This window comes from Athalia rosae, chromosome 2 (assembly GCF_917208135.1).
Source record: "Athalia rosae chromosome 2, iyAthRosa1.1, whole genome shotgun sequence".
NCBI lineage: Eukaryota > Metazoa > Arthropoda > Insecta > Hymenoptera > Athaliidae > Athalia > Athalia rosae.
The window spans coordinates 9,699,529-9,711,791 of NC_064027.1; the positions used below are offsets into that span (position 1 = coordinate 9,699,529).

General features: G+C 42.6%; 1 protein-coding gene across 3 annotated transcripts in view; it reads right to left on the minus strand.

Annotated features, from left to right (window-relative positions):
• Window positions 1-12,263, minus strand: part of LOC105684569 (autophagy-related protein 16-1) — a 234,768-nt gene that overhangs the window by 8,547 nt on the left and 213,958 nt on the right. For all 3 annotated transcript variants that reach the window (XM_012398037.3, XM_020851950.2, XM_012398045.3), the window contains 2 exons: window positions 7,073-7,193; window positions 1,211-1,390 (listed from right to left, as the gene is read on the minus strand). In XM_012398037.3, coding sequence (XP_012253460.2) covers window positions 1,211-1,390; window positions 7,073-7,193 — 301 coding nt within the window. The remainder of the gene's footprint in view (window positions 1-1,210; window positions 1,391-7,072; window positions 7,194-12,263) is intronic.

A 12,263-nucleotide genomic window follows, 5' to 3' on the forward strand; every position in this document is an offset into this window, starting at 1 on the left:
GTGGTGCACAATGTGAATGCACACGTATACCCGCGTATGCGTGTATCGTACATCGACTCACCCATACCGACCTGCGGTTGTAAGAAAAACGACGTTCTGTTGGAACTTCTAACGGAAAAGATACTACGGCTCGGGTACATCTAGGCAAAGGTAGAGGAGACATTGTAAAGTGTTGGTAAGTAATAAAAAAAAAAAACAAAAAAACAAAACAAAACTAAAAGAACAGGTACATGTCTTCCGACGTGTGGACAATGTCTATGAGTTTTAACTCGAATCCGTTTCATAGCGAACGCAGATATATATATCTCCGCGCTGACCTGCCGGTTCGATTCTTTCACGATCCACCGAAACGGAAGGTCGTGGAATCGAAGCAGAGGACCGATCTGTTTCGATGTATTTCTTCGGATGTCTTCATAAGGGTATACGGTATAATAAAGCTCCGAGCGACGCGTTGTTTTCGTTCGACTGGAGTTTCCGTGACCCGAGTGGCTGGCCAGTGGCGTTGTTAGATCCATTTCGAATCTCGACAAATCCCTCCGTATTTCTGTTGTACATCTATGGCTATGTATATGTACGTACGTACGTATACCGTGAAAACCCACCACCGAGACGTTAATTCGGTACGACTGATTCACCTACTATTTCATGTGGAAATAATCTTTACAGGTAAGTAAAAGGCGGCTGGAAAAGACCGCAGTGGCGAAAGTAGTGAGCGAAATAGGCCCGGCTGTGAATCTTTGGAAGGCGTTAACAGGGTGTGTGACCAAAATTTCATTTATTTTGAGAATAGAGACTCGATATTTGGAGACGTTGAATGAATCTCAGAAAATACTTTTCTGAAAGTCAGATTGGGTTTTTAACTGTTGTATAGCACAACTCACAATCAGCGAAATCAGTAGAATCATTAACTAGAAGTGATTGCATTTTCCGGTATATTATTTTCAATTTGCGCACGAATTATCAATTCCATGTGACCTGTATTTTTTTTTTTTTCTCTTTGAGTGAATCACCAACATGTGATACAGAGAAATTCGACAACTCAGCTCTAGTCGGATTACCGTATCACCCTAGAGATATTACGGATTTCTCGCTCTTTCGTGTGATTTATGAGTTATTCGGCGACGTTGAGATAACTCGATGATCGTTTCGATCGTTAAGATCACGAGGAGTAGATAGACCATAATTTTCACGTGATTAGGGCGTTACTCACCTCGCGATAGATCCAGCGATGTCACTTTCCCTTGAAGCACGATGTTGTTGGAACTCGACTCCGCTCGGGTGTCCCAAAACCTTATTGTCTTGTCAAAGTGCCCACTGATTATCGTCGATCCCGAACCGTCCGATATGACCAGGTCGTTGCAGCTTGAACCGGCGAATTTCGTCTCTATACCTGTAGCGAGAGGACAAGAGAACGGTACACGGTAATAAAAAAATTTTCAAAGTCGCAGCAACGATACCGCCGAGATTCGCGTGTTATAAAATCGTGTGGAATTGTTATTTAAACATATGTTGTTCTTGTTGATTCTCATGATTATTTTCTTCGGTGAAAAGGTTGTTTGCGTTGTTAACTGAACGTAACAAAATTAGCCGAGTATGAAAAAAACAAAAAGCTTAAAGAATTTTGTACAATGAATTTTATTCACGAAACACCTGCGGCGCTTATTCGACCTCATACGGTTATTTCGTAATAATGTATCGAAAAGAACAGCTCTGGGGAGGGATCCTTTCATATTCGGAAACCCGATTCACGTGGGATATATTTTTTTTTTCGAGCAGAGCTCAACGGCTCTGGGAATTTGGGTAGCCGTGGCGATTTAGCTTGAAATTCGGGAAATCGAGAGGTACCTAATCCCTCCGAACTTTGGGTAATATCTAGATTTATTACAGACGCTATACTCGAACCGTTCATAGTTCATATAATTTCGTAGACGAAAATGTACGAGCCCGTGTTTTCTTCTAATTACGTAGATTATCACCGCTGCTGTATATAGAATTTTTTTCACGTCCGATGCGCACTTTGATTATACTCTGCCGGTTGAACGCTTCCTAATTGCCTTGTTGAGCATAATACGAGCGTACAGAAAAACAGGGGGACCGGTGGCTTCGGATCTGGGCACTCTTCCAGATGTTCAGTACCAACTCTACCAACCCGTGAACCGACCACTTGTCCGGTAGCTCCGGTATCTGCTTTGATACCTTCGGGGCAAGAATCACTCGTGGGAATTACCCCTTGTACTCTCCCACACATCGACCTCAGTTCAGAAAATGCGAGGTTACGTCGTGGCGATAACGCAGCGAAGATTTTCTCTCGTTTCTCCAACGCTGCGGACACCGCGGACCGTGACAGCTTCCGAGCTGTGAGTTCGAAGTGGTAGACGCCGCGACGTGATACGCCGCTTCACTTTGCAGCGTTGACCGAGCTTGCAGGGTTTGATTATTCGTCGTTTTACCACACGTTACAACAAAGATCGTATCGAGATTTTATTTTATTTTATTTTTGTTCTCTCACGACGGCGGATACCTATTACATTCGCGTTCCACTCGCGGCTGTATACGTTAGCGCTGTTCAAATAAGAATGGTAAATGAATTTCCTGAATACATGTCACCGAGTTCCACGGGATTCCGATGACGTTCGTTTCAGGCGTTTACGTAGTTCGCAGAAATGAACCGAATGAAAAGAAAAACCATCGCGTACCGTTAAATTGATTTTGAACAGACATCAGTTACTTTTTTTATTGCTAACGACTGATTAAAGTTTTATTCAAATTCGCGAGTCGCTTTGAAAATGGATAGCGAATCCGAGAACGAATCGATGTTGCGTTCCATCCATGTGGGAAATTTGAGCCTGACCTGAAATATCCTCGTATTAAAAAGAAAAACAAAAACGTTGAAAATAATGCAAAAAAGTATCAGCCGTTTGTACGTCGAGTAAAACGTGTCGCGTGATATGGAACTAGAATTAGAATGAAAGTAGCAGCGCGGAGTTTCAACGGAGGCTGTCAGAGAAGCTGACGCAGGGGCATGTAAATATCTTTTTTATTTGCGAATTTTATGACGTAATACGCGTGTGTATTATATGTATGTAATCGCATTAGTTTTGAAGCGAATCCAACAGCATGCAAGGCGACATACGCCCACGACTGCACGGAGTACGATTTGCCGGTAGGATGGCAAAAGATTCGACGCTGTAACCGTGAGCCGGGTTAATTCTCCGGAGATATTTCATTGCGCATAACACGCAAGTGGACCGCGGATCGCTCACTGAAACACACTCGGTACATTTGAGGCAAGGCTGGAATAGCGCATACCGTAATCCCTTCTCTCGGAGATAACGATGTAAAATGCAAACAGTCGGGTCAAACATTGCGCACAAGCTCGTGCCAATATCTACAGCTACGCTCACAAGAGGCAATGAAATTACTTTTCAGGAGTTCTATGAATGACGGCTGATATGGACGGTGAAATGAAAATTTCAGAGGCCGGATATCGTTTTTGTCCGTTTTTTCGTTGCAAAAAAAATTCCGTTGATCGACGATCGATGAAACTGAATTATATGGATCATGAATATCATCCAAACCGAAAGCATCGCATCTTTTCTCATAGGATCTCGCCCGGGAGCCAAAGAAAATTGAAAGTGTTCATATTTAAAAATTAGCATCATCCGTTGAATTCTTGTCCATACATATACGTAAATATATCTGGCGTGGGGTCAAGGGGGGAGGGCGGATATCATTAACAAAGAGCGAAGAGTTTGAAGTAGGATGGAAAGTCAATGGGAATGAAATGATGCCGATATATCGAATGGCAGATTTGTTGAAATGAGTCGCTATCAATTTCAATGCTTACGAAATGTAACGAAGATTATAGAATTGATCGATACGACAATGGTCGTAGCTGTATCGGTCCAGATTTATTGAAAATTACGTAGAGTTGAAATTACAGCGGAAGTCAGTTCGCAATAAGAATTAAACAATGATATGATCCTGAGTTAAATATTTTCCCCCTCAGCTCCATCTTTCATTATTTGTCATAGTAAAGTATAGAGAAGACGTAGGCGTTTTGCGAGAATAAGGTCGATCGAATAGCGAACAATGCGACAAATGCGACAGAGCGGGAAGTATTCCGGAATCTGGTACAATGGCTCTAATCAATAGGAATTCTTCCTTGCCTTCGAGACATTTATCTAAAGTGTAAGTCTCGAGACGAGGATATTGTTTTAATCGATTGCAGGAGCATATAGACACGCGGACCCGAAGTCAAATACAACGAGCTCGTGAACTCTGCCGAGATTCATTACGTATGGATGAATGTATGTATGCACACGTGGCTCAATCATAAGTGGCGTAGTTAGACACCACGCGATGAGATTTGGATTGGCATCAAATATCCCCAGGAGGAGTTTACGTACGATCCATGCGGGTCGAATCGCTCACGATCACCACCTCTGTCGTGGCGCTGCTGTACACGCGGTGTGAATCAATGGAAATTTTCAGCAGCGCCACGACAGAGGTGGTGATCGCGAGCGATTCGACCCGCATCGATCGTACGTAAATTTCCACTAGGGATATTTGATGCCAACCTATTTTTCATCCGGTTCTGTCTAACTACGCCACTTATGTTCTCGCCAAGTGTACACTTCTCGATTACGTTTTAATGTAAATTTATGACAGGGTATATGCTTCTGGGGCAACACAGGATACGTACGCTTATAGTCTGCGCGAAGAATTTCAATTGAATATCTCTAGTAATAAATATCGTTTGTAACGATTCTTTGTCCCATAATCAAATGTATAATAATTGGGTTACACCAGATTCCTCAGATGTTTCTGCATCAAAATTCGATTCAACATCTGCTAAAGCCAGAGGACTTCAACGGATATCGTGATTTTTTATTCGTGTAGGTAAAGATTCCGGTTTCGATTCTAGTCGATTTTATAACCCAACCTACCGATACTTTTATTACGTAGTTAATATAGCCGTTGCGCTACTGGATATCCTGTTTGCTTTATCATCTGAAATTGACTATGAAGTCGCGTTAAGAAGTCGCCAACAAATTTACTTTTTATACAACAAAGTCGAACCGTTAAATTTTTACCTAATGCTAATTCACGCACGCGAAACGTTCATAATAATTTATATTCAATGCAAGCCCATTAATTTTTCTAGTTAAGAATCTCTTTAATATTTCTCGTCAGACCTAATTTCGTTTTTTGTGACTTTTTAACAAACGGTTAATCATTTTCTAAAATGTATGTTTTATTCACATTTTGTTGTTTTTTTTTTTTTTTTTTTTTTCATCCCACGAGACTATTTGAGTGGATTTAGACTCCGAGGTTACGAAACGGTACTCTGAGAATTTGGTGGAATTTAAAATAACTGCGAATATCATAGAATTTCTCTCCAATCTACCCACATTCGGTGCGAAGAAAACGGGATATGAAGATTGAATATATCGGTATTTAAACGCGCTATACATTAACCTTAGAAAAGTAAACTGCCCGCATACGAATCCTACCCAACCTTACCCGACTAGACGTACGTATACGTGTATACTACGTACAGACTTCGCACTATCGTGTGTCAAATTGTAAAAAGATTTCTCGTTTCGTTATTGCAGCCGCGGGTACTTCTGCCATTGGAACAGCTGTAGAAGTAATAATATCGGCAGGTGCCGAGAACAGTTTTTAGATATAGTCCGCAGAAATCGTAGAGAGTGCGAGCGCCGGGCGTCTGAAATGTTAGAAAACCGTTTTGCTTCTTCCAACTTATGAATCCACGAATGGGTCATCCGGAGCAAAGGCGATATACGTTGCGAGGGATTTTTCTAGGTACGCTCGTACCTCGCCAAGTAAATACACAAATTTTCACGTGTTATTCCCTTCGCCGGAGGACAAAGCGCAATTGTTTCTCATCAAAGCTTAATGAAAATTGAAAGCCCCGCTTTTACCTTGCGCCTTACCTTGTTGCTACACTACAATTGAGTAACTATACCGGTTCAGAGTGATGTGTGTGCCACGCAGGGAGAAATAAAGAGAAAGGCAGAATGAGCGATGGACAGAGATGGACAATCTAAAGAAACGGAGTCCCGATGATTTTGCAGGTCTGATCTGCAATTTTTTTTTTTTTTTTCTGCATTTTCTCATTTCATCCCCGTTTCCAGGTGCTGGATCATTAGTAAGTCAATACCGCGTAAGTGAAAAGAAATACAGAGAAAGAAGGGACATTTTTTTTTTTTCACAAAACTTTCGCCGAACACGAAACATTGAACAATGTTAAAATTCCCGAGGGTAAGATTATGTTCCGAGGACTATTACCTACGTTAATTTTGCCAACTCATTCAACTGAATGGTCATTCTAAGGGGACTGTGCAGCAGAGAATAAAATTAAAGTTGGCTGCACTTCAAGATATCCCACTTCAAGATATACGGGATTTAAAGCAAGTTTATTCGCGCGAACTACCACCACGGATAAACTGACCCTGCAACTTTTCGCCTTTATATATTCTATTCCGTGCTTTTTGTTGTTTTTTTTTTCATCTTCATTTTTTTTTCATTCGAGACTTCCTCGTGCCACTTATTCCAGCATTTCATATATAGGACAGAAGAATCTATTCCAAAGTTTTAGTTCGGAGGGGTGTGCGAGGGAGTGAAAAGTTTGAAATTGTGGGCGTCAATTTATGTTTATCAACGGACCTCGATAAAATTTCGGCAAAATTGAGACAAATAATTTGGAAGATGAACGTACGCTTTGGAAACTCGACTTGTGATCGCGTCGAACGTGTTTGTCCACTTCGAGATGGTCTTCCGCTTTCGCGTTATTGGGATATTACAAAGTGAAATTCTCAAGGTTTGGCAGTGGAATCACAAAGAAATTCCGTGTCGTATTCGAAACGCGGTCGAAAATAGCTGTTATTCGTATTGTGAAATGAAGGGAAGTACAAAATAATTCAGAAATTCCCTCGAAGTCCGAGGCCACACCGAGGCGAACGGAGGCTACCACCTACTTCTCCGTACGCCGATAAAAATCGCAGCAAATATTCGTACTTTTGAAAATTCACTTTCAGATACTTACACGCTCTGCTGCGCAGATCCCAAATTTTCAAAGTACGATCGTGACTCCCAGTGACAACTTTGGACGGTTCACCCATGAATTTGGCGGCCATTACTTTATTACTATGTCCCGTTAATGTGTGCTGAAACAGAAATAAACAGAAAAAAATCGAATAAAGCAAAAAAAGTAAACGAGCGCTTAGTCCATTGAAAAACGAATTAAATTCAAATTACGCAAATAGCTGCTAGCGCGTGTAAAAAAAATTCAAGCTTCAAAAAGTTTCTGTTTTTAAATAATCGGGGAAGAGGGGGGTGGTGGTGGGGACGTTCCTGATATCCCGAAGGGCTCTTGTAACGGGGTCGTCCGATGCGAATGTTTTTTTAGGACGAGCTAAGCCCGGCTACCGGCCGAGCGACGCAACGTCGTGTAAAAAATTAGTGGATACAGCACCACGTATACCGCGTTACGTACGGCGAGCCAACTATCCCAGTCGCTTCTTTCGAATCTCAAAGAGAATACTCGTTCATAAAATACTCGGAAGTGGCATGAGGTATGCCTATACCTACGCACGCCGAACGTACGCGTGGCAGCAAGTGCACAGGTATCACTTAAATAGAATATTATGCATTTATAAAAACAAGTAAGACGGGTAGATTTCTTGTTCCCACGCATTACATACCCCTTATTTCATGTACCATATTATGCACTTTATACCACTACCTGTGTTCGGGACGATTTGCCATTTTCGAGAGACTTAAATTGCAATGCTCCAGGACTTGCACTATGTATACGTACACCTACATACCTACCCATATATACCATAAGAAAATAAAGCGTTCGAAGGGACTAATGAAGGCGTATGGTACATATGTACGTACGTACGTACCTCTACGTAGGTATTACCTACATATAGTTCGTCGACGTCCTGTGTAATCACCGTAATGTTTTGCAATCGTTAAAATATCATTCGCGAGTGTTGAATCTAAATCCAATTTAAACTTAACTTGTGAATTATCAAGAAGAATCAACGATATTACGGGAAATACTTACTGAATCTGGATTTTATGCCTGCCAACGATAATCGTTATTAATGGATAATTGTGAACAGCTTCCGTGATACGTTCGCACCGTTCGATTACGTTGGCGAAAAAAAAAAAAAGGAAGTAAAACGAAATAAAAATTTATCGGTATTATAAATTGAACATCCTATGTATAACCGAACGGCTCCACAGGTACGTGGAGACGAAATAAAAAATAAAAAAATAAAAAAAAAATCGATCCCCGCTGTAACATTTCAATTATCACGTACATACGTAGCTCTACGTATATTATACACACGAAATTCACGCAGCCTTCCGGATAACGATTGAATTCTCGACTGTACGTATTTCTTTTGATTTTTTCCGTAGACGTAAATTCTGTCCTATCGTTAGTTCCGTGCATCAACTATTTTCTTTGCTGGAAAAAAATGCAAAAAAACGTGCCGATGCAATTGTACGTTGCTTTTCGTTCGTAATATCATTTCCGGCAAAAAAATGAAGAGTAAATCCACGAGACGTTGCGGCGATTCGATGGGATTTTCACGAGTATCCTACGAGATGTCTTCATACGTATTCGTAGATAGGCACTTATTAACTCCGCCTGGATGAAACTGTGCAGGATGTCCGCGTACCGTGCTTTGCGGTGAAAAAAAAAAAAACAAAAAGTAAGCGAAACCATTACTTTGACGATGAACAATTTTCATGTATAGCGGAGGAAGCGTTTCCGATGTTAACGAAGAATTTTTCTACCTGAAAAACCAAGCGGATTGCAAAATGGAGAAAATAAAGAACTTTGATAGAAAAGTTGGCTAATTCAGAAAGTAACGATGTCATTATCCCCAACATAACCCGACATACACCACCCTGATATCAGCTGGGAATAGCTCGGCTGGGAGAAGTGAGTCGGGATGCATTCGGTCTGGATTTTTCGTCGCAATTTTAATAATTTCCGGCGGGACGTCCGCACCGATAAATCCTATCGGAGCGTTAATAGTAGTCGCGACATTCGAATTATGAGAATTTCTATAGCTGCCGAAACAGCGACGCCGTCTTAAAAATTTCGGATGGAAGGTTGGACGTGTTCGTAGTCGAAGCAATTCGTTGGATCTCTCCGGTCGAGAGTCGACTTTCCGGAATATACCCGTACCACGCTGTATATGTACAGGGTGGCCGATAGGGTGATCCTAAGTAAACGAAAAAGTTCCGTGAACCCTCCTACCAAAAACTATAAATATTACGCTAGACGACCCGCCTTTTAGTTTACCTACCTCCGTGCGTGCGTGCGAGCTACGTTAAAAGCGGTACATAAGCCACGCTACAAGTATATTATGTATCATGTACACCTATGTGTATACACGCGTTGATCAACGCGCTTATGAGTCCCTACAAGAGCAATTTATTCGTGATTTGACACGCAAAGATTCGCTTGGACTCGGGCTACGGGTACCCACCTACCACCTCGTATACCTTAGGCTAGCTTACGATGATTGCATGTAACGAGCGAGCAGATATATCTTCAGCTGTATTCGTACTCGCCCTTTTCATTACCAACTTTTCAGACCAATAGAATTAATAGTACAGCTGACGAAGACATTTTTTAAATTTTCTTCTCAACAAAATGTTCGTTCTAGTTTCTCGAACGCCTGGCGAACTAATTCCAAGTTATATCGCTCCGTCTAGATAACATTAATCTATAACGGTCGAAAAACCGCTATTATTTATGGTGAATTTGTGGAAAGAAGAATCCCGAGACCCTCGTTCGACGTCTATATGTCTAATGTATACGTATCCATTTCTTCTTGTTTCTTATACTCCCTTTTTTTTTTCCTTTGCTTTCGTACAGTCCCGAGAGCTTCGCGGGCGAAAATACAGAGGTATCGGTTTTCTATTAATACTAGGTATACTTTTCCCTAGTCCGTACGGAAACACGTCCTCCAGACTCCACTGATGAATAGACCAAGATATACCAACAAGTGGTCGATCCGAGTGTTATCAAAGCACTTTTATACCGCGTTGTATATCGCGTTTGTTTATACATTATAGACCTCCCGCAATACGTATATCTGCATATATTTTCGCGTATATGATCCTCCCCTGATCTATTTGCGGATCGGATGCCTCTATGGGGTTTCCTTATCCGTATTCCAGATCGCGCTATATGGGTTACGCGTATCCGTACGTGAGGTAAAAACAAAATGGACTCCACACTTTTCCTGGTTTCATTTTATGACGTTGAAACGGTAATCCTAATCCAAACGTCATCTCACCCTCGAGTTTTTCTAAGTGCGAAATTTGACGGTTCGATTTAATTTTCCGAATTTCCGCGGCACGGCGGTCATCAACTGCGTCGAAGAGGGTTGTTTTTCGTTGGAAACTAGACGACGTCACGCGGTCGGTCCGCGGGTGGCTAGAAAAATAAGGGGCGGTGGAAGGTGTTCGGCGTAAGCGAAGAAGAGGACCATCAGGTTCCACGCGTCACAAAACTCGAATTGTTTCCACCTCATTCGTCGGATCCATTCGTATATCTTTCCAGTTCGTGATGTGGTCGGGATTGTTATTATTACCGCATGAAAATAACGCCCCAACAATCGAGTTTGAAATTCAGGTTATACGCTATTATATTTTACCGCGCGGTTCGTGTGCCACATTGAATTTCGTTGACAAATGGGTCGCGTGAGGGCTAGATAAATGTATAATGCATACAGGTTCGCTAGACTTTGTTATTGATCTAATGCGATTCTTTATGAACGAAAAAATGTCGCGTTGGATATTTTTGAAAAAAAAAAAAAAAAAAAATTCTATCATAAAAAATGGAGAAGAGTCGCCCGGCGAACTACTAACCGTTACCTCGTCCTAACGTTACATCGAGAGCAGGCTTATCAGATTTTTATGTTCTCAAATACATATTATGCGTACACGCACGCGTTGCAGTTATGGGAGAATTAGCGAGCGGAACGCTACGATCCCATTGGAGAGGAGCGTGAATAGCCGACGCTTATTCGATTGTGATTAATGAGGATGTTTGTATCGTGATTCGATCGGAGAATGAAAAACCCGACGTTGTCCACCCGCTAGTGAGTTCGATTGAAAAATTTCATCGGTTAAAAAAGGGTGGAAAAATTCTTAGAATATTTCACGTCGTTCGGCTGACCTAACGGCCAGGCTGACGAATTATTACCGAGTAGATACACAGCGTCGGCACATCCCAGGAGCGTTTCCGGACTTTCTGCAGTTACACTATAAAGGAGATTCGAGCGCGGTGCGGAATCGTAAGAATCGAGCCCGAAGATTTGCATTTTCCACACCGGAGAGACACAGAGGCTGTAATTTAGCGGCTGCCAGACGAGGATTACCTTCTAGCAGGTAATCAAACACCCCGGGAACCCGCAACCTACAACCTCGACTGACGACACGTTATCAGCTTTTCTACGCCTACACGTGTACAATATGTATGTACACGCTATACCTGTGTGTACATATGTACGGGCGTAGTAAGTTGTGTAGGTATATCACCGGTCGTTTCTGTACTCCACTTGTAAACCCGCACGTCTTCTCACCTACCTATACCTACGACCCCCAACCCGCGCTATGAATGGCTAGAAAAAGAGATACCCGGTGTAAGGCTACGATTCACAGCTTGATATTCTTCCTAATTATTAAGATCCCTAGTTGCGGGCGAGAGGCAGCTCATACCCAGCGAGGCACCTAGACTCCCTCCGGGTAGCGAGGTATGCGAAGCAGAGGAGGGTGCGGGCAGGCTTCTCGCTAGGTGAATCTAGGCAGCGGTTATTTAGTAGGAGATGCGGGAGCCTACTGCAACAGTTGGAGGGGGGGGTGGAGAGAGGGAGTCGGAGGGAGTCGGAGGGGGTAGGGAGCTCGGTGCATCTCCGGAGCGGCGCACACAGGCGGAGGATAGCTCGGACGAGGTGGTGGGCTGTCGGAGAGAAAAGGCCGCGGAGAGAAACAGAGGTAAAGGTAAAGGTAGAGGTAGAGGCAGAGGCAGAGGCAGAGGCAGAGGCAGAGGTAGAGGTAGAAGGCAAGCAGAAGTGGTCGCTGTGCACGGCGGAATGAGGGTCGATGACCGTGGTGCGACTCCTCTGCCGACGTTCTTCCACGGCCTTGGCGATTCAATGCCCGCACCAGATAACTCCCCTTCTAGATAATAGATTATT